Genomic DNA, 26,158 nt, shown 5'->3' with positions numbered 1-26,158 from the left:
TGAAGTGTCTTGACCAAGGACACAACGACCGAGAGTGTCCGAGCCGGGGCTTGAACCGGCAACTTTCTGATTACAAGGCAAACTGCCAACTCTTGAGCCACGATCACCCTAAATAGCAATAATAGTAATAATTATTTGATGTTAAAAAAGTTTATAAGAATCATTTCATATATTTTTCCATAGCATTACATTTGAATTTAACAGTTCAATCTTTCAAATAACGGACAGATATTTGTGAAATCATGATACATTTGTGAATGTATTTTAACAATCTAAATATGCATATGTACAGACAAATACATTTAAAAAACAAGAAAATTATGTTTTATTACATTACAGTGATTTGACATTAATTTACATTTGAAATGTGAAATCACAGTCTATTTATGTAAATTTAATGATATTCTAGAAGAACAGTACAAAACTGTAAAATACACAGTAAAATACTTTTATATTAGGACTTTTTCTTACAGTGTACGTCCAAATGAACAGAATCAACTTTTGGAGATTCACTTACCTGGATGATTGAGAATGCATCAAGAAGACATTACAAGTGTTGCACATTACTCTAAAATCACTTTTATGAGAGTGACTTTTATGATGACAACCTGATTTAAAACAGAATCTAACAGAAACATTCTTGCCCCTGGAAATACTCTAAGATATTAAGAGAATATGGCAAATGAGATCACAGGATGGCCAAAAATGTACTTTCAAATGAGATCTTCTTGCTTCATTGGAACAGCAAAGTACCATAACAAAGAATAAGTAGCCTACACCTATGTAAGAACTAGTATCACTTCTATGGAGGTCTCATGTTTTGCATGCAGACTTGGGGCTCCTAGTCTCCTCTCGGCATTTTCTTATTTAAACACTGATGACTTAAAACCTCAAAGTTTAGCAGCACAACACAGTGTTTCCTTTTCCATCAGACATTTCTTTCAGTCTTTATTTCCTCAAATCAAAGGGCTTGTGTTTTGGTATTTTTGCTACTGAAAGGCATACAAGTGATCTAAGAAAAGCATGAGTCAGAAACTTTACGTCCTGCAGAAGCGGCAAAGAAGGATGTAAGATTATCGCTACACCGGAGATTGAATAGAAATAAAAGCGAGCCTTTATTTATGGTTGTAAACAATGCAAAAAAGAAAAGGGAAACAAAGACTAACCTAACAAAACCTAAACTGGGAAAGCAACTAAACACTAAACATATGAAACTTGAATATGGAATACTGGAATATAGAATACTTGATGTACAGATGACCAAAAGAATAGAAACTATAAATATAACATAAACAGAAAACAATAAGAGAGCCAAAACCACGAAGGACACTAAATCAAATAATATTTATAAACCCAAAAAGACATGAACACTGGGTCACAGTTGTTGCTACTCTCACACTGACAGGAACAAAGTATCAGCATGGCTGAATGTACTCTGAATGGAAATAACTAAACAAAAAGCTGAGAAGGTAAACTTACGAGTTTGATGAATAATAGTCCGACTCTAACTAGAAGCCAGATAATCTGCAACATCTGATTAAGCTCTCAAATGCATAGCCAAGGGGGGGGGACTAAGGACATATACAAGTCCTGATTTGGACTTGTATATCTACCTGGATGCTTGTATGGGTTGATAACCTAAGTCATTAAATATCTATCCATCCTCTTCCGCTTATCCAACTCTCATTACAGTTTAGAAAACAAGAAATCACTGATTCACAGAGGACAGTCTCACATCGAGGGTTGAAATGATTTATTTGAGTTACACAGCAAGCAACAGGTTACAAGCACATATGTGTCATTCTTCATGCAGTTACCATTTTGAATATACAGTAAATAACAAAAAGTACATGTATTGATTTTCTGTGAAGGTTATTTGGATTTAATTTACGAAAGAAAAAAAAAGTGAAATAAAATAAGAACAAGACAAAAATCAGTACAATAAAGTTTCTGATGAAATTCACTTTTTGTGTGACTGTGATTGAAATGACAGCAAAGCAAAATAACCTGAAGAGTAACTGAGCATTTTCATTTTCTATCCCCCTCAAACATTTGTTACAGGTCAGGATTATTCAACCCAACAATGTACACTCAAGTATATAGTGGGACGAAATATCGTCCTCCTGGACCATTCATTCAATCATTCATCATCCTGGTCATTCAGGTAGTCCTCTCCATAGTCAATGATCTTTTTCAGTGCGCACAGTATCAGTGAATCCACACCGTCATCTGTCTCGATTTCTTTGTGGTAGTTCTTCACGAGGAAGATGCAGTTCAGTAGAATACCCAGGTTGCTGTTTACTGTTTCCATCTAAGTTTAAACAATATTGCATCTAAAAAACTGAAACTGTATTGTTGCACTAGTGACATAATTTATTGAATTATTTATTGAATTATTTGTACTGATTCCAGGTGAGGTTTCTGTACAAATATACTGAAATGTACAGCTGAATTAAAGATGTTACGTTCATGTGTAAACTGTCTACAAGTGCATGAAAGTTACTTCTTTGAACATACCAGATGATTCAAGTGCTTGCTCCTGTAGGCGTTCTTTATAGTTTTTTTGACTTCAGGACAGGCTTCATCAATTTTGGTTATCATGGCTATTTGTGGGATCCCTGCCAATACAGAAAGCAATGCAATCATTTAATCTAATATTTTTCTGTTATTTTAAATTGTGACATCATACATGTAGAGCAACATCTGCTCTCACCTTTGTCACGAGCATGTAGTCTGACTTCTTTCATCTTCCTCCAAGTTTCATCACTGATTATGCTCACTTTGTCGGCAGGAATAACAAAAACCAGAACGTGGACTTTGTCATCAAAAGTAGGAGAACTGTTGTAGTTAGGATCCGATTCACGCAAGAGAGCTGTGGGTTTGAACTGAGGAAAAAAAAAGCAAAATCACTGAAAACCTTTTTGCATGACATGGTTTCTGTATCACAAACTGTGTACAAACATCTGACTGAAGGCGTCATACCGTGTAACCTTCTTTGACATGTCCACTAATGGCAAGTTTGATGTCTTCCACATGAATTCCTCTCTCAGCGCCCCTCTCAAGCCCCATGGTGTCAGTGAAGACAAAAGGGTAAAAAGTATCTGGATTTCCTTTCTGAATTTTAAATGTCCTGTACTGTAAATAAAAAATGTGGTGTTGTTATATTAGTGCCAGATACTAAAGACCTAACAGTTTTCAGAATAATTTACACACTAGTTGTCCTGACTATTTTTCACTCTGTCTTAGTTTAATGCTTATAAAGCAGCTACCACTGCAGTGTGCTCCTGTAGTCATAGAAAACCTCAAAGGAAATGAGTGTGCAACTATGACAAGAATAGATACATCCTCATACATACTGCATTAGTGAAACTGACACCAGAGGTTGCGTCTGCCAAAGCTCGATTTGCGATTTTGCCTCTTAAAGTACTGTCGACAGAGTTGATGAAGCTGGACTTTCCAGCACCTGGTGGTCCATGAAGCATAATTCTGAGATGCTGGACATCTTTGTGAGGCTTGTAATCTCTGACAAGCTGCAGTTCTCGCTCTCTTTCACTGTTCATTTAGAAAATTACAATAGGATTTAGCTTACACTTACAGTTTACACAACAGTGTTATGAACAAACACAGAAGACAAAAGACACTTGAGGGGTGTACTACTGAGACAGGCTGACATCTGTCTTCTACTACCTGCAATTTCAGAAGTGTGAAATAATCAAATAAGCATTTCTATGTCACCATGGGAAACTATGTGAATTCCTGTCACAGTGTGAGTCTGCAGTTTGTGCTGCTGTAACAATTTGAATGTATAAAATTTATTCAGCAGAGAATCACTTACACTGACATCAGAATCAAAGTGTAAGTTTGACATCCACAGATGGGTTTAAAGTAAAATTAAATGGACATTAAACATAAGTTAACAAAATGATCAAACAGGTCAAAAGAGATTGATTTTATGATATAAAACTGTGACTCTGGGATTAACACAGAGTTGGTGAAAAGGGTTATTTTTATTAATTCTAGTACACCTCTCTAAGGAACCACACTTTCAATACTCACCTCCATGGTATGTTCCTCTCTTCTACCGCTAACACTATAAAGTTAAAATGTAAATTCTATGAGTCACACTGGAAGCATAACATTTTAAATTAATTACGCATCATTATGTGTTAAGGCTGTTACACACTGAACGCGTTCCGTTTTTGAAGAAAATTCCTCCTCAATAAACGCACTGTGAAAACTAGAAATGAAGCCGACGTCAAATGATGACACTAGCAAGAAACTAAGAAAACAGCAGCAGGGAGAATTTAACGGTTGGATCCAGGAGCTGAAGCTGTGTGTTTGTACATAGTTCAGGATTTCAGAGGGGCAGTTTGAGGCGAGGCAGAAAAATAATTTTACAGAGCCACATTGTGTAGCTGTGTGTCTCAGGTATTACGTGACTATTTCCATTTGACTGTGTATTCAGTAGGCGTGCCATGTGAGTTCAGAGTGCACTCGTTGTCTAACGCAGTGGCCAGGTTGTTCAGGTCATGTTATTCAGATCCGAAAAATCAGACAAATCGATCTTGGTTCGCAAAAAGAAATAAATAAATAATTTTATCAATTCTGCAGTTTACCCATGGATTTCAGTAATGTTGCTCTGCCTGTAATCAATCGCGCCTCGCCCAAAGTTCCAGTCCAGGAACTTTGTTTACATTTCCTGGAATTGTTCAACTCAAACGGTCAGTGTGAAGAGCTGTAAAAAGAACAGATAAGTCTGAACAATATTTTTAAAGTAGGAAATATTTTCACAGATTTTACACGTCTGGTGTGTAAAAGCCTCAAGTTTTGTCTTCAAGATTTTGTATCATATTTTAAGTATCTTACGAGAAGGTGGTGAGCGATTACCTGCAATTAAAATATGACAAAGTGAAAACATTTTAGCAACACTTTCCATATTAAGGTCACTTATATTAGATTTTAACGCAAATGAAATGCTTTTTCGACTTTTAAATCAAAGGACGTTATGGTAACTACTAAATTATAAAATAATTTTGCAAACATCTATAACAAATTCAGATCAAGATCACTTCAGTCTCCAGCATTTCTTTATTTCTAAACTGTTGAGTCACGTCAAGCCAGTTTTATTCGTGTAGCTCATTATTACCTGTATGTATGTATAAGTATGACAATATTTTAAGGGTAAAGAGTGGCAAGAAAATCGCCAACAATGAATATAATATGAAAAAAACTGCTTACCCCAAAAGAAATTTTTAATTTTCTGCATGTTTTCTGTCATCAACTAATTGTGAATTAAACAAACAGAAAAGACAGTAAATTAAAAAATAGTAAATTCTTTAAATTCTTCAAGAAACTACATTCTTTTAACTTGACACATCTGAACCAAATGTGAGATGACTCAGTCCAGTCAATTTAACAATTTAATAACTGGATTTCTTGCACTGGATTATTAACACAAAGTTACCATACCTGAATGTCCAACTGTGCTGTGAAGTTGTCGTCCCTTGGTTTATTGTTCACACTGATGTAGATGATGTGTGACTTTGGATTTATAAATGTCGTTTCACTTTCTTTTTGGGTCACGTAACTTCTATTATTCTCTCTATCTGATGGCAGTCTAATATAGTTGTAGCTGCATAGCTTCTTAATTTGTATGTGTCACTAACATCTATTTCTTAAAATATAAAACTTGCTTCTGTCATAATCCTGGGTTTTTACCCATTGTTTTCAGTTTTAGCCTTTGTTGCAGTTTTCAGTTTGAATATTACCTTTTTACATCTGCCCCAGATATATTTTCATTCTGATTTAGTATTCATAGTTTTCTTTGTTAGCTATTCTCAAGATTGTCCTTTTCTTCTGCTGTATGTTCTTGATGTTTCTGAGAATCTATTGTGTTTGAGTTTGGCTTTTTGTATATTAGGTTTGTTTAGTTTCCTTCAGAATTGATTATATCCTCTGTAGTTTCTCTTTATAATGCAGGTCATCTACTTGGTTTTTATTATTCCAAGTTACCTTCTTTTGTGATCCTTTTCTGTTCCCTATTTGTGTCCCTGTATCTGTCTTGTGTCTTTGTGCCCTGGTTGTCTGTTTCCCTATTTATCTGTCTCCCATTCAGTCATATCTCCCTTCCTGTTGACTGTATGTGTGTTTGTGTTAGTTCCTGCTTTACTTTGATAGTCCAAGTGCTTGATATTGAATTTTACTTCCCTCGTCTAGTTAATCTTGATTTGTTCCTTGGTGTTTCGGTTTCATCTGCACTTATCGCCCTCCCCTGTCTAGTACTCCTGTTCTCCTCTATGTAAGTTAACCCCATTGTCTTGGTATTCATTCTGCAGTTATTTTCTCCATCTTCCACTGTCCTTTGTCATGTCCTACCGTCATAATTTTACGTTACTTGCTCCATGTTTTCAATTTTTTGCACTCCGCAATTTTCCCTAGAACAAAACCTTGGGAACACAGAGCAAGGAGTGCAAAACTATTCCTGGCTCCAGTGTTCCCCTGATTTTGCATCTGTGTTTTGATGAAACTAGTGCTGGGCGATATGACGATATATATTGTGTGGACGATAGAAAAGTGTCTATCGTGCCATTTGTCTTCTATCGTTTCTATCGTTTCTAACCCGAATTTTACAAATTATTACATAAAATATATCATTAACCCTTTACAACCGGTCAGAGCAGGCACACTCCGTTTTCCCTAACTATTTTTAAATCCCTGTAGAACTGTAACCACGTAAGGTAGCGCAATAATGTTTTTTTTTTTTGCATATGAAACCGTAGGGGTTGTACTTACATCTTATTCCATTAGCTTGTCCTAAGTCACGGTTTTCTTCCACATATAGCTTTGCAAAAATTGCATAAAAAGCACTTCCAGCAACAAAAACATAATATTCCAGACTTGCAGCAACAAAAACATAATATTCCAGAAACACGCTTTGCCGATTCGATCAGCTGTTCATAACACTTCCTAGTTGGAATATAAGTCAGCGCAACTATCGCATGTCCACCATTACCTGTCCGAAACCGGAAGTGACGTCACTTTCGCGGAAATGTAGTTTTTTAAGCTTCAAAGTCTGTTGGTGTTTTTAAAAGTCATGTTTGACTTTATGCTCTTCTGTATCGTTTCTGGGATGCTTAGAAGTCAAATTACACTGTTGGAAATAGTTTATTTTGATGCACATGCTGTTTTTTTGCAAATTTGCATTTATTTATTTTCATTTATATATAAAAATTTGTGTATCTCAAAAATAAAACTATGAAGACACTCAAAATAAATAAATGTAAAGATAAGCTCTGGCGGACTTGGTTCTATGGTAGGTCTTAAAGGGTTAAATAGCCTGTGCAAATATATTAGTGTTGTCTTCTCACTATACATACTCTGAACTTTATGCAAGAGAAAATAAAGTATAAAAAAATGATATTTTTCGCAAAGAAACTGTCTTGTGGTTTTGCAACATGGTGCTGCTTTACATGCACCCGGATTTGCGACATACTTTACAGTAACTCAAAACAACTGCACCCTCTCCACTCGCTGTTTACAGACTGCATACTTTCCAGATGACCACAGGTCAGGTGGTATATCGTGATATATATCGTTATCGTGATATAAAATAATTCATATCGTGATAAATATTTTTTCCATATCGCCCAGCACTAGATGAAACTCCAGCATTCAAGCTGTTAAGTTCATCTCTGGTTTCTCAAGTTCTGCAACCATTTCTTCTCGGTCGTTGTGTCCTTGGGCAAGACACTTCGCCTACTGGTGATGGCCAGAGGGGCCGATGGTGCGATATGGCAGCCTCGGTTCTGTCAGTCTGCCCCAGGGCAGCTGTGGCTACAACTGTAGCTTGCCTTCACCAGTGTATGAATGTGAGAGTGAATGAATAGTGGTATTGTAAAGCTGTGAATATAAATGCAATCCATTATTATTATTACTAAATGATAAACATTCAACTGTACTCCACACAGCCCAACTGTCACCTGGTGAAATATGCTGACGACACAGTTCTCCTGTCACTGCTGTCAGGCCCCTCACAACACCACAGGCCCGCTCTTCAGGAGTTTCAATGGCTCCCCTCTAGGCGGTGCCTCCGCTGCATTTCCTGCAGGACTGAGAGGAGGAGAGCCACCTTTGTCCCCAAAGTCACTCTGCTTTTTAACTCCAGCCGATAAGACCATTTCCCACACCCATAAACATAAACTACTCTACACTCTTTTATATTGCCGAAACTTTATTCACTTTTATTCACTTAGTTATTTATTCATCTATTCATTCACTTTAATGTTTAAAACTGTGTAATTTTAAAACTGTGTATATACTGTATATTCTGTGTATTTATTGTCTGTTTATGCCCTGTCCTTATCTTCAACGTCATGCTGCTCTGTTGTATCTTAATTGCCCCTTGGCAATAAATAAAGTCTCTCTAACTCTGAATCTGATTCTGAATAAAACCTCCATGGTTCAAGCTTCATTCAATGATTTAGTTGTTTTGTGTAATGGAGCAAAAACTGTTCATGGTCCATTGATGTGTTTGTTACCAGATGATGAAAAAGAAAAGCATGAAACATGGTTTAAAGCAAAAATAATGTCTTTGATAAGTGTACTTGTGAAGTGAGACAGTGCTTATCTGGTTGCGAACATTTGCATTTAAAGGGTAATAATGGTGTTGATGATAGTGTTAACCCAGAGGACAGTGTTTCAAATGTTGTTGATAAATCACGTCCATCACTAAAGGCTCAATTAGTGGTAAAGTAAGCACAACCTCTTCTGCAAGAAACGCAAATGCAGCAAACGCAGAAAAAGCTGCATTACTTGGTCGCATAACGATAGAGAAAAACTGCAGCTGCAGCCGCTGTCAAGCCCAGTACACCAGTCAAAGAAGATACACTGCTTTTAGTATTGCAGGTTTATCTGCAATGATCCTACCACAAACAGAAATAGAAAGTGATCCTCTACAAGCTCAAACAGGCAACACAACAGAATTTCATAATTTGGATCCTCTACCACGCAGGTCAATTCTTACAGTAGGAGAAAGACAGTCTGAGGATATTTGTGCCATTTTACAAAGACGAAATGAAATAACAGCAACCTTGGTTCAGCATCAGTGTTCATCATCCATACCATCCAGGAAAATCCCTGTATTCGATGGTGATCCTCTTCAGTACATCTCTTTCATCGGCGTGTTTAAACAAGGAGTGGAAGAAAATTGTATTGTATTGTATTATTTGGAGCAGTTTACAACAGGACAGCCAAGAGAGCTAGTACGCAGTTGCCAATATATGGCTGCAGGACAAGGCTATATACAAGCAAAGCAAATGCTCAAAGAACACTGGAAATGAATATGAACTCGCAACTCCTTACATTGAAAAGACATTATCCTGGCCTGCCATTAAAAATGAAGATGTGAAATCATTGCAAGCACATTCTCTGTTCTTACATGGGAGTTGTAATGTCATGAAAACCCTGCAATATATGCAGGAACTGGATATGCCAATGAACATGAAAATCATTTTAGGCAAACTTCCATACAAAATGAGAGAGAAATGGAGAGCCTTTCCATATGATATACTGAAAAATTCTAAAAATAGAGCTAGATTTGGTTTCGAATTCTTTTGGATCCTTTATTTGGGGACATTCAGAATGTAACATCAACAATCCCTGTCTGAAAGGTCAACAACAAACTGAAGGAAGTTACAGCCAACCAAACAAGTTAAAGGGAACAGCTTTGCTGCTACAGTCACATCCATGAACATGGACCAAACCTACAGCACGGGAAGGTTAATTACCACAACAAACCATGACTTTACAGTAAAGCCATCTTGTGTCTGCTGTACTCAACAACACACACTGGAGGAGTGTCAACAGTTTCAGCGGAAGAAGCACAGAGACAAAATGCTTTTTCTAAAGGAGAAAGGGCTGTGTTTTGGTTGCTTATGTGCTAGGCACATAAGTAAAGACTGTGCTAAGTGTTTGACATGTAGGACATGTGGTAAAGGTCATCTCACTGTCCTCCATATTGATAACAGAGACAGAAATAGTTAAAGTCCAGAATCCTCTGGAGAGCCTTCCTCTCAGAAGAATATAACTCCTATAAAAACTTGTGGTCATACAGGGGCCAGAAGAGACAGTGGCTTGCTTTCCATTCTGCCAGTTCAAATAAAGTCCGTTAAAGGTAGTCATGTCATACAGATATATGCAATTTTAGATTCTGACAGTTCAGCTAGTTTCTGTTCAGAGCACATCATGCAAAGGCTAAATCTTGTGGGCAAAATAACTCACTTTCTGTTACAAATGATAGATCAAGAAAAGGTTGTCTCTGCACACTAACTTGCTGGTCTTGAAATTCCTGGTTTGGGCAACAATGCCTTCTATGAACCTCCAGAAGTCCTAACACAGGAAAGGACGCCTGTCACTACAGATAACCTTGCAAAAAAAACAAGATCTGGTCCACTTATTTATTAATGCTATTTATATTTTATCTATTTTTTATCCATCATTTTATCGAGAAAGAATTTCATTGTACAGAGAAATGCTTTTTTCTTTGCACACATGACAATAAAAGCTTTGAATCTAGAATCTTGAATTTGTGGCTCAACACTGTCCTCTAGTGGACCAAAGAATACTCAAGAGGCACTCAGACAGTGGGTTCACATATGGGGCTGTCTGTGAAAACAGGTGCAGATATAGCAGCAGTTATTACAACAGATAACACTCTCTAGTGAACATCAGCTCTGAACACTGAACACAATAAGAACAATCAAGTAATTAACTGAAATACAGTCTGTAAAGCAATGCTTTTACACTCTTTACTGTTACAATGTTGCTACTCTCACACTGGCAGTAGTAACAAAGTATCAGCACTGCTGAATTTACTCTGAATGGAAATAATCAAAAATAAAGGCTGAGAAGGAAAACTTACTAGTTTCATAAATAATAGTCTGACTCTGACTGAAAGTCCAACAAACTGCAACATCTGATTAAGTTCTCAATTGCACACCAAAGGAGGAGTCTAAGTACATATACAAGTCCTGCTTTGGAGTTATATATCTACCTGGATGTTTGTATGGGTTGATAACCTAAGTCATTATCCATCCATCCTCTACCGCTTATCTAACTCAGGGTCCTGGGGGTTCTGGAGTGTATCCCAGCAGTAATAGGGTGAACAGCAGGGTACACCTGGACAGGTCACCAGTTTACAGCAGGGCTAACACGTGCCATGAAGAGTGACTTTATAAAATAGTATAAAGAATACTTCATACTTCAAATGGAAATGATGTGCTGAAAATAACTATTTATGGTTTACTTATTCTGATTACTTATGGGAACCTCTTTATCTGAACACACTGGACTTAGAAAAATGGGAGAGCTCCTAAAATATAAATATTACCAACATTTTCAATGTTATGTCAGTCTTATAAAAAAAGAATAAATAAATACACACTCTCTGCTCAGTCTTCATTATTTAAAGCGAACAGATATGATTACAGTTCAGGAAACAAGAAATCACTGATTCACAGAGGAAAGTCTTACATTGAGAGTTGAAATCATTTATTTGAGTTAGACAGAAGACAACAGGTTACAGGCATATATGTGTCATTCTTCCTGAAGTTAACATTTTGAATATACAGTAAATCGTAAAAAGTACATGTATTGATATTGTTTGAAGATTATATCAATTTAATTTGTGAAAGAAAAAAGTGAAATAAAATAAGAACAAGACAAAAATCAGTACGATAAAGTTTCTGATGAAATAAACTTTTTGTGTGACTGTGATTGTAATGATGGCAAAGCAAAATCAGCCAAAGAGTGACTGAAAATTTTCATTTTCTATCCCCCTCACACATTGGTGACAGCTCAGGATTATAAATCATTCAGGTAGTCCTCTCCATAGTCAATGATTTTTTTCAGTGCACTCAGTATCAGTGAATCCACGTTGTTATCTGTCTTGATTTCTTTGTGGTAGTTCTTCACGAGGAAGATGCAGTTCAGTGGAATACCCAGGATCACGTTCACTGTTTGCATCTAAGTTTAAACAATATTACATTTTAAAAACTGAAACTGTATTGTTGCATTAGTGACATAATTAAAAATTACATATTGAATTATTTGTACTGATTCCAGCTGAGATTTCTATACAGATATACTGAAATGTACAGCTGAATTACAGATGTTACATTCATGTGTAAACTGTCTACAAGCTCATGAAAGTTACTTCTTTGGTAAATGCTAAATGGCCTGTATTTGTATAGCGCTTTACTTAGTCCCTAAGGACCCCAAAGCGCTTTACACATTCAGTCATCCGACCATTCAGCTACATTGTAGCCACAGACACCCTGGGGCGCACTGACAGAGGCGAGGCTGCCGGACACTGCGGCCACCGGGCCCTCTGACCACCACCAGTAGGCAACAGGTGAAGTGTCTTGCCCAAGGACACAACGACCGAGACTGTCAGAGCTCGAACTGGCAACCTTCCGATTACAAGACGAACTGCCAACTCTTGAGCCACGATCGCCCCTTTGAACATATCAGATGATTCAAGCGCTTGCTCCTGCACGCGTTCTTTATGTTTTTTTTTTACTTCAGGACAGGCTTCATCAATTTTAGTCATGAGAGCTATTTGTGGAATCCCTGCCAATACAGAAACCAATGCAATCATTTGATCTCACGTTTTTCTATTATTTGAAATTGTGACATCATACATGCTCTTTGAACAACATCTGCTCTCACCTTTGTCACGAGCTGCTGCTCTAACAGCTTTCAACTTCCTCACAGTTTCATCGCTGATTATGCTCACTGTGTCAGCGGGAATGACTAAAACCAGAATGTGGACTTTGTCATCCTAAGTGGTAGAACTGTTGTAGTCAGGATCAAATTCCGGCAAGGGACATTTAAGATAAGATAATATAACTCTTTATTGTCATTGCACAGTCATACATAGTACAATAGTACAATGAAATTGGAAAACTGTCCTACGTCGGCACTACATGTAACACAACACGACACGATACGACACATCACAACGCAACACAAACAACACAACACAGTATAATAACTTAGTAATAAAAAAGAAGAATAAGTGTATTTGTATTGGGATTAAACTGAAAAAACAAACAAACAAAATCACTTAAACCTTTTTGCATGATAAAGTTTCTGTATCACAGACTGTGTACAAACATCTGAATGAAGACATCTTACCCTGTAACCTTCTTTTACACGTCCACTAATGGCAAGTTTGATGTCTTCCACGTGAATTCCTCTCTCAGCGCCCCTTTCAAGGCCCATGGAGTCAGAGAAGACAAAAGGGTAAAAAGTTCCTGGCTCTCCTTTCTGAATTTTATATGTCCTGAACTGTAAATGTAAAAAAAAGGTTTTTATATTGCCATATTCTAAAGACCCTACACATTTCAGAATAATTTACACACTAGTTGTACCAACTATTTTTCACTCTTTTTTTTTAGTTTAACGTCTACAAAGCAGTTACCACTGCAGTGCACTCCTCTAGTCCTAGAAAACCTTGTAGGAAATGAGTTTTTAATGCAAGCCTCTAACAACAACTGTGATAAGAAGAAATGCATCCTCATACATACTGCATTAGTGAAACTGTCACCAGAGGTTGCTGCTGCCAAAGCTGGAGTTGCGATTTTGCCTCTTAAAGCACTGTCGACAGAGTTGATGAAGCTGGACTTTCCAGCACCTGGTGGTCCATAAAGAATAATTCTGAGGTGTTGGACATCTTTGTGAGGCTTGTAATCTCTGACAAGCTGCAGGTCTCGCTCTCTTTCACTGTTCATTTAGAAAAATACAATAGGATTTAGTTTACACTTACAGTTTACACAATAGTGTTATGAACACACACAAAATAACACAACAAACAACACACTTGAGGGCTGTAGTACCAAGCCAGACTGACATAGTCAGGTTTGCATTGAATTGTCTCATAATACCAAAAACCAGAATCACAAAAAATTTCCTTCATGATGTGGTTATTATTGATAACTCAGGCTTTCTGCTTCAGTGTGCGATGTAACATAAAAGAGGCATTGGACATGTCATATAACTCATTGACTTTATTGTCAGAGACAGAAGAGGGAAAGATTATGTTGATCTATAATGAAGATGAGTAATCTTGTGAATTCATAATTTAACACATTTCTTTTTTACACTCTGCCAACACAGTTGTTCATTGGAGGCTTAAAGCTTTGTATTCAAACTTTTAGGCTTTTATCTGCTGCAGTCTGGTCTGACATTAACATCTAATGACAAACATGTGTAAATCACATAAGCCACATCAAAGTTGAATTAATTTTATTGATGGATTCTCTGTGATAAATATCCAAATAGAACCATCAGTGTTCTAATTAGGGATAGGTATTGATAAGATTTTCACGATTCCGATTCCATTTTCGATTCTGTTTAACGATTCGATTCTTTATCGATTCTTTTTAAAAAAAGGAGAACACTAAGGTCGATTAGCTTAGAACTTTGTTTTATATCTTCTCTTTGAACAAGATAGAAATTTAGGAGTAACATGGCCTTACAAACCCAACAGTGAGATCTTAAGAGGTCCATAGCCTACGGCTCTTCAATGGGGTGTCACAGGGTCCCCGGGAAAAAAAATTGTGAATGTAAAATAATAAAATAAATATTCTTCTGTAGCAATAACAAAGTATAACATAAATTATTCTGTAGCAATTACACAAGAATATCCAGTAATGTCCCTTCCTACAATTAAACACATTCACTTACCGAATATCGGGGGCATCTGCTGTGGCAAATGGGTGCAAGCCTTTTACCACAAACTAAGTCACTGCTCGGTGACATTCGTCTATCCTGGCCTGAAAGGAGACGCTACCGGTAGACTGCAGCGAGAACTGCCAGCATCTGAGCCAGCCAGACTCTGTCTGTCTCATCATGGTCACCTAAATGCACAGTTATGGCAGGTTTTGTAATAAGGCAGATCGCGCTAACATAATATGCACTGTTAGTTGATTATTTACCTGCCGCATTAACGGGAGAGGACGTGCAAACGTTACCGCTGCTGCTGGGTTGAGATTCACGAGTCCGGAGCGGAATTAAAAACACGACATTCATTTAAGGTCATCGCGTGTTTTGTGAGCAAATGCTTTTGCATATTCGTAGTGTTTCCTCCCTTAAATGAAATATCTACTTTGCAAGTATTGCAAGTTGCTCTGTTGTCATCCGTTCTCGTAAAGTATAACCAAACTTTTGAGCGTTTGAGCCGCCATGTTTCCTGCCAGGTAAATGACGCTCCGCAACGTGGTGACGTCATTCGGGGCGACTGGAATTGATAAGGGAATCGTTTGCAAAAACGGCAAACAATTCCAAGGAATTGAAACAGTGGGAACCGGTTCTCAACAAGAACCGGTTTTCGATACCCATCCCTAGTTCTAATCTGGTTTCAGCTCGCTCAAATTTCAGCAGCGTAAAATGACCAGATGAGCGTTTCTGCATCACCATGTAAAAGTATTCAAATGCATTTCACTTTGTGACTCAGCAGTTTGTGCTGCTCTATTTTTACCACACATTTATTACAGTACATCTCAACAAGTTAAATGTATGAAATGTATTCGTTCAGCAGAGAATCTGTCACACTTGCCCAGGAAAAGGAAAGTGTGACACCCACAGATGATTTTAAATCGAGAATCTGAACATTAAACATAAGTTAACAATATGATCAAACAGGTCAAAGCCGATCAATTTCGACGATATAAAAACTGTGACTCTGGGATTAACAGAGAGTTGGTAAAATTAAAGTGTTAGTCTTAATAATTCTAGTACACCCTTAATACTCACCCTCATGGTATGCTCCTCGCTTCTACCACTAACACTGTAAAGTGAAAATGTATGAGTCACACTGGGAGGGCAATGTTTTAAATTAATTACCAATCATTATGTGTTAAGGCTGTTACACACTGAGCGCGTTGCTTTTTTGAGGAAAATTCGTCAACAATAAACGCACTGTGAAAACTAAAAATGGCGTCAAACGATGACGACCTGAGAAAAGTAGGAAACTAAGAAAACAGCAGCAGGGAGAATTTAGTGGTTGGATCCAGGAGCTGAAGCTGTGTGTTCGTACATAGTTCAGGATGTCAGTGGGGCAGTTTGAGGTGTTGTTGGCAGACAGATCTGAGGAGGTAGAGAAATCATTTCACAGAACCGACTGAACCGGAGCATTATGTAACTGTGTGTCTGTTGTAAATAATCTCACGTGACTTATTCTACTTGGTTCGTCAGATCTTTTTATTTGGATCCGAAAAATGGGGCAACACATAAATGCCGCAATTTACCTGGGATTTCAGTAAAGTTGCTCTGTCTGTAATCAATCTCACCTCGCCCAAATTTCCAGTCCAAACAATGTCCAAACATGATAGAAACACTGTTCCATATTTAGGGACAGTTATATTACATTTTCCAGTCAAATGAAATGTTACTTTTTGCCACTTTCAAATCAAAGGACATTATGGTAACTATTCCATTATAAAATAATTTTACAAACATCTATAACAAATTCAGATCAAGATCACTGGAGTCTGCAGCATTTCCTCATTTCAAAACTATTTCTTAAGTCAAGCCAGTTTTATTTGTGTAGCTCAATATTACATGGTAAATGCCTGAGGGCTGAACAAACTGTGTTAAGGGCAAATCAACAAAGAAAAAGAAGGAAGAAGAAAGTCATGAACAATGATTTACCCAGAAAAGATTTCATGATTTTTTGTTACCAACTACCTGTAAGTAAAACAAACTGAAAAGACAGTAAACTCAATCAATTAAATTTTTGACACATCTGAACCAAATGTGAGATTGCTCAGTCAGGTCAATTTAATAATTTAATAACTGGATTTCCTGCATTGGATTATTAACACAATGTTATCATACCTGAATGTCCACTTGGTTTGTGAAGTTGTCGTCTCTTGGTGTTTTTGTTCACACTGATGCAGCTCATGTACGAGTTTGGATTTAGAAATGTCCTTTCACTTTCTTTTTGTGTCATGTGACTTCTATTATTCTCTCTATCTGATGGCGGCCTACTCTAGTTGTAGCTGTATAGCTTCTTAATTTGTAGGTGTCACTTACATCTATTTCTTATAAATACGCTGTCATGATCCTGGGTTCTGTCCCAGCTTTTCCAGTTTTAGACTTTGAATATCTGATTGATATGTTCTCTTTGACTTTGTTGTAGTTTTCAGTTGGATTATTATTATAATTTAGCTTGACTTAGGTTGTGTTTTTATTCTGATTTAGTATTCATAGTTTTCTTTGTTAGTTTTTACTTTTGTTCTATGTTCCCTGTGCATAATCTATGTTTCTGTTAAGTCTCCCGTGTTTAGTCAGGAATCAGTTGTTTTTGATTTTACTTTGGTCCGTCCAGTTTGTGCCTGTCCAGTTTGTGTCTTAGTCTGTGCCTCAGTGTTTAGGCTTCCTATTTTATTTTGATAGTCTCTCATCTCATGTACGATATGTTCAGTTTAGCTTCCCCTCTTGCTAGTTAATTGATTCTGCTCACCTGCGCCTTGTTTTCCCCAGCTGTGTCTCTTTCCATGATTACGTGATGTCTATTTAAGCCCTCAGTTTTCTTTGGCTCTCTATCATAGAAGAGAAGAGGATATCATCTCGAGAGTAAGATTTGGTCACACAGGCTTGAATAGCACACTTAAAAAGATGGGTAAACATGACACAGGGAATTGTGACTTCTGTTGACAAGAGGAGACATTTGAGCATGTAGTGTTGGAATGCGATAAGTACAAGCGAAAAAGGGAAATATTGAAGTCTGAATTGCAGGAAAATAGAATTCACCTAAGGGTAAGGGACATATTTCAAAGGAATGCGGGGGATGTAATTTATAGGGCAGTGTTTGGCTTTTTAAGATCGACAGGTGTGTATCCAAGACTGTAGACAAACTGCTTCGACCCCCACTCCAGTCCAGAGGGTGGCGGTAAATCCACCTAAAAGTTGTTTGCCAACCGCCATTAAAATGTCAAAGAAGAAGAAGCTCTGTCATGTTGTACTGATAGACCCTGTGCACGAGAAAATGCTAACTTCCTGGTTTGAGACCGGATGTAGGGTTGTACATTTCCGGTAGTTTTACTTTGCGGTCAATCGCTACTGCGAAGATACACTCCAAAATCATGTACTTGACTAGCTGATATCGACATAACGGGGAAACATCTGGTTTGACTATTGTTCACCTGTAGTTTGAATGCTGAACATTTGCCTGTTTAAATCATAAGACCAGTCACCAGTCGCATTGATTACTGTAATGCCCTGCTCTCTGGTCTTCCCAAAAAGAATATTTCACCTTTACAACTTTTACAAAACTCTGCAGCTCGTGTGCTGACGAAGACCAGAGGGCAGGCCCACATTACACCGGTTTTAGAATCGCTGCATTGGCTCCCCGTATGCTTCAGGATCGATTTTAAAGTTCTTTTATTGGTTTTTAAATGTCTTAATGGGATTGGGCCTTCTTATCTCTCAGAATTGCTTTTACCATATGAACCCTCACGGACCCTGAGGTCCTCTGGTACTGGCCTTTTGATTGTTCCTAAAGTCAGGACACATACTCACGGAGAGGCAGCTTTTCATTGGTATGGTCCTCGTCTGTGGAATAGCCTGCCGGAGGAGCTCAGGGCTGCAGAGAACGTACATGTTTTTAAGAACAGGCTCAAGACCCACCTTTTTAATTTAGCTTTTACCTAACGTTTAGTGATAGTGTTTCCTCACCTGGCTCACGTGTGCCCAGCCCAATTTTACTCTTTAAGAGTGTGTGTGTGTGGGGGGGGGAGAGAGAATGTGTGTGTGGATGTATCTATGATCGTTTATGTTAATGAGAGTGTGGGGAGTGAGTTGGAGGGTGGGGTGGACTGCTTTTAACCATGTAAAGCACTTTGTGCTACTTTTCTGTATGAAAAGTGCTTTATAAATATTGATTGATTGATATACAGAGATGTGCTTCTGAATGTGGACGATGTGTCTTCTGATTTTGTAATGCAGTTCTGCTTGTGTTGAGTGATGTAAACAACTGATCGATCTAAACTCTTTAAACGTCAAAATTGATCATTAGATTTTTTAATGACATTCATATGGTAAAAGCAATTCTGAGAGATAAGAAGGCCCAAGCCCATTAAGACATTTAAAAACCAATAAAAGAACTTTAAAATCGATCCTGAAGCATACGGGGAGCCAATGCAGCGATTCTAAAACCGGTGTAATGTGGGCCCGCCCTCTGGTCTTCGTCAGCACACGAGCTGCAGAGTTTTGTAAAAGTTGTAAAGGTGAAATATTCTTTTTGGGAAGACCAGAGAGCAGGGCATTACAGTAATCAATGCGACTGGTGACTGGTCTTATGATTTAAACAGGCAAATGTTCAGCATTCAAACTACAGGTGAACAATAGTCAAACCAGATGTTTCCCCGTTATGTCGATATCAGCTAGTCAAGTACACACCTACACAGCATGTTAACAAACCGTGAAAAAAAGCCACACAAAAAATGAATGATTGCTGGTAAGGGTTTCTATACATTAGTATTTACGAAGGGTATGTTGTGACTTACCTTCAAAATTACAGTGGTCCCTCGCTATAAAGCGGTTCACCTTTCACCTCGCTGTTTCGCAGATTTTTTAGTCCAAGTTTGCATGCTTTTTTTTTTTTTTTTTTTTTTTTTTTACATCACATTGTCCTGCGTCCTGATCGCTGCAGACGATCTCCTCCGTGACGTCTCTCCTGTACAGTACAGAATCGCTGCATCGATCGCTAGCAGTGTGACTCTGAAGTGCAGTACTGTATGTCAACGAGACGTTTTGCACCGTCAAAAAATAAAATTGGCTACTTGATTTCACCTATCGCTGGTTATTTTTAGAACAGAACACCCACGATAAACGAGGGACCGCTGTTTACAGATACTGAGATATAACATTTGAATCCCTTTTCTCTTTTGCTCTGAGGCGCAGGGGAAAAAATATCGACAAGTCGATGAACATCATTTACAGATATATTAGGTAAATGCCCAAGACATCTATAGAAATGTAAATCACCGCTTGATTCATTCATTTGCTTAACTTGTTTTGGACCCTAAACAAGGCGCGAATAGGACACCGGAAACAAAGCTCCCCACAGGAGTTTCCGCACCGGAAGTAGCATATGCTAACGTGCACATAGTCTATTGAATGGCTCAGTGATTTCGTCTTCTGTTTTCTTCAGCCACTTGGATTTGCTGCTTGTGCTGAATAAAGGTTCATTTTTCATTTCTTCAAACCAGTCTTGGAGTCTGCATTTGGGTCTTAATTTCTATGCGCAAATGAAGCAATGAATCAGCATTGAACTACTTCAATTGTATTGAAAATAGGTTCTAGTGGCGAAATGGGAGACAGCAAACCATTGTCTCAGTAATTATGTGCTGAATGTAACAACGTTTTTTATGATTGATACAAATACAATTTTGGAGAGCTGGATTGACTGGTAAGTTGATTATGTAAACAGTTGTATTGTAGCAGTTGAAAGAAATTGTGCTTGGGGAATCAGGATGTGCTGGGATGGTAGAGGGTGCTTGTGTAACTAGGTCGGAGTATGATTATGTACATGGGACGGGGATGTAAAGATTTTTAATCACAATATTTTTCCCCTGTTTTGGGTTTCTCTTTTTTTCTTGCTGCCAACTTCTCCAGCTTTCAAAAATACACATTTACATGGGAAGCAGGCGTTACAAAGAATCTTGCATTCCGTTACAGTAAAGATGGGTTCAACCATTCATGTGATTCAATCAGGAGATGTCATGGTCCACCTGTTTGTTTGTTGGGTTTTCCTCCTCACCGAAGTAAGCTTTGAAGCAGTGGTTCAAGGAAAATGCAAATTCGAGTTCAAAGCTTGTATCAAAGCATTGATGTCATATGGCCATCACTACTAATCCCTCCCAAACCATGACAGCTTCATATCTCAGGCCAAACCAAAAATTGCTGGACCAATCGCATCATCTCTGTCTCCTCAAATCGCCAGATTGGGAAAAGAGTTTAACCTAGGAATGAGTGAGCATGCTAAACTGTAAAAACAACTTCCATAAAAATGTCAGAAAATGTCATGGTAGTTTTTTGCCAGGAGATTTTGTGTTTTTTACGGAGGTTCCCAGACTTTTCCAAAACTGGTAAAACAGAAAATTCTGTAGATTGACAGTAAATCATCTGCACTATTTACTGACGTTTCCTTCAGATCTAAAATTGAAAATTACATTAATTCACAGCATTTTTTCTGAAACATAGTGAATGGTAAATTGACTGAAGAGGAAATACTCAATGCATCATTGGAATTCCTCAGCAGCCTACACTTATTGCAACATAACTACGGGAGGATTCAGGGTCACCTGGTCCAGCCCTAAATATATGCTTTAGCAAAAAGGAAAGCCTCCTTCTAAAAGTACAGATAGTGTCTTTCTCCCTTTTCAGAGAGTTTTTAGGACATCCTGATAATAAGGAATTACAGTAGTCCAGACTAGAAGTAATAAATGCAAGAATTAGTTTTTCAGCATCACTCTGAGACAGGATATTTCTGATTTTAGAGATATTGTGCAAATTGAAGAAACAAATATGTAGGATATTTGTTTAATATGTGCATTGAAGGGCATATACCGGTCAAAAATGACTCCAAGATTCCTCACAGGAGGCCAAAGTAATGCCATCCAGAGTACATCATTTGTATAGTTTGCATATCAGCCACTGAACCTAAATGGTCTGCAGGTATTGTTGGATTCATTTTATTAGAGAAGATAAAGAAACTCAAAGTATAAATTTTCCTCTATTAATTAAACGGTTGAAGATTCAAATTAATAGCAGCACTATGTCTCTTCCTCCGTTCATCAAACTGAATGAAGACAAGAACACCACACCTAGGAAGTAAACACTTTTATTATGTGTCATAAAAACAGACTATTAATGTGATTGGTCAATATAGCTGGGAGAAGGCCTACGGTTTAAACTTGGTCCTCCATTTTGGACCTTAGGTCTGTGTCTGGCTCATGTTTCATTTTCTGCACCTTCTGGACATCTACCTGTAATAGGAGATAACCCTTCCAACTTCACTATGACAGCAGTCTCTTGTCCTCCTGTCAAGCCTGTAGAGGTAAAGAGAGGGGAAAGAGGGACAAAGAGAGGGATAGAAAGAGAGGGGGGACACAAAGAGCTCTACCTAACACCAGAATTTATAGGCCTGTTTTTCCTTTTGTGAGGACAGACTGCAGAAAGGTACAAAATCAGCCAAGTCCCATGCTTAATTTCCAGCTTTGGCAGATTTCCCATCTAAAATATGCATCTGTTGACATTGCTGATGTCTATAAACAGTATATTAAATTCCATTTCATATAGCTCTTAATTCCTGTCAGAGGACAAAGGGTGACAAGTGAGGAGAGACCTGGTAGGCACTTGGGAGAGCGAGCAAAGTACTAATATGGTTAAAGAAAAGCAGGATTAGTCAAATGAACTGCTGGCTGGGTTTAAAGGGAAAATGAAACGCACATAAAGGTTAATTTACATCACTGAGCCCTGCTCTTAAAAACTGACATAGATGTAACACTGTCTGTGTTTTTCTTAAATCCTCACAGACAGTGCTACATCTATGTCATGTGTAGCATTTCATTTCACCTTTAAGAGAGAACAAATATAATTAAGTGATACAAATTGTAATTTGTATATATATTTGTATATCATTTCCCAATAACTACAAAAGCCCACAACATGGATATATTACTGAGCTATACGCCTCAGCTGAATTATTTGTTAAAGCTTGCGTAGTTGATTGAAAGTAAGACTATCTTTAAAAGTGTTCAGAGCTTAAATAGCAGTAACTCATCTGACAGTACATGTGATATAGGGGCAGTTTTATTCGACTGGCACATTAAGTATACTCTTGACTGCAAAGCGCATCTGGGCAAGATAAATGTTTAAAAATGACAATAACCAAATAAGGGAATTACCAAACAAAACAAACAAACAAGCAAAATGAACAAGAAGCACTTTGAGAGTGAAATCCCCAGCCCAGGTAGTCTAATTCTATATCTTGGGATACAGCCTGAACAGGTGTGCTGTCCAGGGTGTATCCCAACTCTGTGACAACTGGGATAGGCTCCAACACCCTTGTGACCTGTTGGAATTTTGCTTAATCACTGAACATTAATGGGAGATGCTTAGATGAACTTTACATATTGCGTTGCTAACAGAATGATGTGCTCCCTGTTCAGAAGGATAAAAGCAGCAGTCTCACGGTGTGAAAGATTGCATAAGAAAGATACAGGTGGAAGAAGGACAATTCTCACACTTACAGAGCACATTAGACACTAGATTAGAGAAGAGGCAACAAAGAAAATGTATCTAATGGACGGAACAAAGGACAAAAGAAGAGTGTGTGTGTGTTATCTTGTTTTGCAGGCAAGTGTTCATGTGAGGTGAACCCAACACAAAGAAGACCGGAGACTATTGCCTTATCAGTAAATACCCAAGAGACAACCAATCACAACAGTATACTGTCTTCCACATAGCATAAAAATTTTGTATCTGTGTGACTTGGGGCTATATGCTGCATACACACTGCCTGATGCAGTGAAAGCCCGGCGCTTCATTGTTTCAAATATCCATCCTGTTAGTAATATTCTGTCTCTCACTCTCTGATAACATTACGGTAACGAACACAACAGACCTTGAATGAGTGTCAGGGTCCTGGGTCTCCTGACCCAGCGTGTTTAGTTCTTTGTGATTTTTGTATTATTGTACTTGTGTGATTTATTCTATGGTTTCTAGTTTTGATCCCTTGCCCTTCATGTCTCTCTGTGTCCCCTCTGTTCTGTGTAAGTCTGTGTCTGCATGTTGAGTTTCCCTCTGTGTCTTTTGGTTCGTAGAGTCCTTTGCCTTACTGGTTATGTCTCTGGGTTTCTTAGTTGCTGTCTCCACCGTGTCAAGTTTGCGTCTCTGTGTCATACTTCCTGTTTTACTTTGAAGGTCCGTGTCTTATGTGAATGTATCCTGCTTTGCTTTCTCGTCTCGTCAGTCCTGATTTCTCCCAGCTGTGCCCTCCTTCTGTGTCTCATTCCCCTCGTTACTTCCCAGTGTATTTAAACCCTGTGTTTCTCTGAGTCAGTGTCGCATCGTCCCTCATGCTGTGTGGATCTCCCGGTGTCTCCCTGTAAGTTTAGTGTGTTATTCCCCAGTTTAGTTTACTTTGTATGCTCATTTTCTGTTACCAGCAAATAAAGCTGTGGTTTAAGTTCATACCTTGAGTCTGTGAGTCCTGCACCTTGAGTCCTCATCTCCTGCCTGCCAGACAGCGTTTCATGACAATGAGAAGACGAGTGGAAGAAAATGGAAGGACTAATAAAATGTCTAAAATACATATTAAAAATGTTGATCATAATGTCTTGTATTTCACTGTGACATATTTCACTTATTGGTTTTTATCAAGTCTTAAGACATTCGTTTAGATTTTTGTGACAACATCACACTACATTTTCTGGTCCTAACATGGCTGTGTGAGTGCTAAGAATTGTTTAGAACTTTTTGTGTTATTGAATGTTACTCTTTTTACAATTAGCCCCTAAATCCATAGAAAAGAAAAATATAGGGATCTGAGTAGGTCCAACCCCCCCCCCCCCCCCCCCCCCAAAAAAAAAACAAAAAAAGACATCATGCAGTTCTAGAGATTGTACTTTGTTTGTATTTTGTTTTTTTTCTTTATTTCAAACTGTCATGAAAAGAGCATGTGGTGTGCAGAGAGCAGACCCAGATGCAGAACTCATCAGACAGAGGTTTAGCTAAAAACCACAGCTTTTATTTGGTGGGAAAGGGCTTAGCAACAAAAGAAAAGCACACACTGGCACCTAGACTGCACAAGTAAACTCGACACAGGAAAAACAGAAACATGAAAGAGAACAAATGTAATATGTAACAAAACAAGAACCGGGAACTAGAATTAACGAACTCAGATGCACTAAAGAAAACAAAATTAAAGACTGAACTAATATAGAACTAAAATATGAAAATCTCTTAAAATCAAAAGAATCACAATACCACAATAAACTGAAAAACCCTGCTGAAGACCCAGAGCATGACACAAACCAGTCACCTTTAATGTGTCTTCACTTTGTAGCATGGGAGAGAGGCGACCCACCCATGAATAAATATCTCAAACCATACTGGATTTATCTTCTTCATTGTCTCCTTCCTAACTCAGCCATCATCATTACACAAGCCAAAGTACTGGACACTCAAAAGTAAATTCATTAGGTGTTCAGATATCATAGCAGTGAAGATTATTACCGTAGTTGCTGTGACTAAAATCACCCCACCCCTCCTATTAATTTCACCCATTTGTCTGAGTGAATAAAATGTTGAATCAAATTTTTTCCAGATAATTAATATCTCTGCCGTGAATAAGTTATATGAGTCAATTTAATGTTTTAGCTGTTATGAGTATTAAAAAAAATTCCACCTTCCTTAAATTTGTTATAATGGAGGAAATTGTCCTCAAAGTGCAAGAGTTTTTTTTTTTCTATCAGGTGTTTAACGTGCTCTTTAATGCTGTAAAATTTGACACTTTTGCCTCAAGATGTCATTGGAGGAACTGCAGTTTTTGGCACTTTGGAATTGGCTTTACTTTTCAGCACAGTATGATGTGTCTTTGACAAATAAACAATTCTAAAAGTTCAGTCAATAAATGTTTGTTGCTTAGTGCTCAAATTTGACAGCTTTATATGAGGCTAATTCTGTAAGTTTATAAAATTAAATACTGTAAATTAATTTCTTTTTTCTTTTTGCTTGTTTGTGTTTTTATGGTCAAAAAATACTTTTTACATTTTTTCATTTTACATATTACATTTTTTCTTCAGCTTGTACACTGCTTCCACTTTTCTTTCCCCAAGAGCTTTAGGTCACCTGCTTCACAGAAAAACAAAAGGCGTATAGTGAAAATTACTCTGAGAACATATAGACAGGATGAAGCAATCAGTTAATATCCTCAAAGATGAGAAAAGTTTATTTTGGTATTTGTATCACCATCGTTTGTTTGTTGTTCTTGTTTGTTTTTACCCCCTTGCTCTAAGTTGATTAATTCATTGACCTTGTGTGGTCCTGTTCCCTCGCTTTGTTGCCATCCAACTACAATTCTCTAGTA

The 26,158-nt window shown here is 37.8% G+C and overlaps 1 protein-coding gene and 1 long non-coding RNA gene across 2 annotated transcripts; both read right to left on the bottom strand.

Moving 5' to 3' along the window:
* Nucleotides 1–2,140: 2,140 nt before the first annotated feature.
* LOC134621148 (interferon-induced protein 44-like) lies at nt 2,141–3,560 on the bottom strand. Its single transcript, XM_063467585.1, has 5 exons — nt 3,357–3,560; nt 2,983–3,135; nt 2,714–2,885; nt 2,518–2,618; nt 2,141–2,311 (listed from the first exon to the last, which is right to left on the bottom strand). The coding sequence occupies exons 1-5, from the start codon at nt 3,558–3,560 to the stop codon at nt 2,141–2,143; spliced, it is 801 nt and encodes a 266-aa protein (XP_063323655.1).
* An 8,006-nt stretch (nt 3,561–11,566) lies between these two features.
* LOC134620865 (uncharacterized) lies at nt 11,567–15,244 on the bottom strand. The gene is made up of 5 exons (XR_010092151.2): nt 14,997–15,244; nt 14,746–14,918; nt 13,587–13,782; nt 13,195–13,347; nt 11,567–12,021 (listed from the first exon to the last, which is right to left on the bottom strand). It is a non-coding gene; the product is annotated as an uncharacterized LOC134620865 (long non-coding RNA).
* Between the last annotated feature and the right edge of the window lie 10,914 nt (nt 15,245–26,158).

Source organism: Pelmatolapia mariae, linkage group LG23 (genome assembly GCF_036321145.2).
Source record: "Pelmatolapia mariae isolate MD_Pm_ZW linkage group LG23, Pm_UMD_F_2, whole genome shotgun sequence".
In the NCBI taxonomy this organism is placed as follows: Eukaryota; Metazoa; Chordata; class Actinopteri; order Cichliformes; family Cichlidae; genus Pelmatolapia; species Pelmatolapia mariae.
Note: the sequence above shows the minus strand (reverse complement) of the source record. Positions and strands in the feature narration are given on the sequence as shown.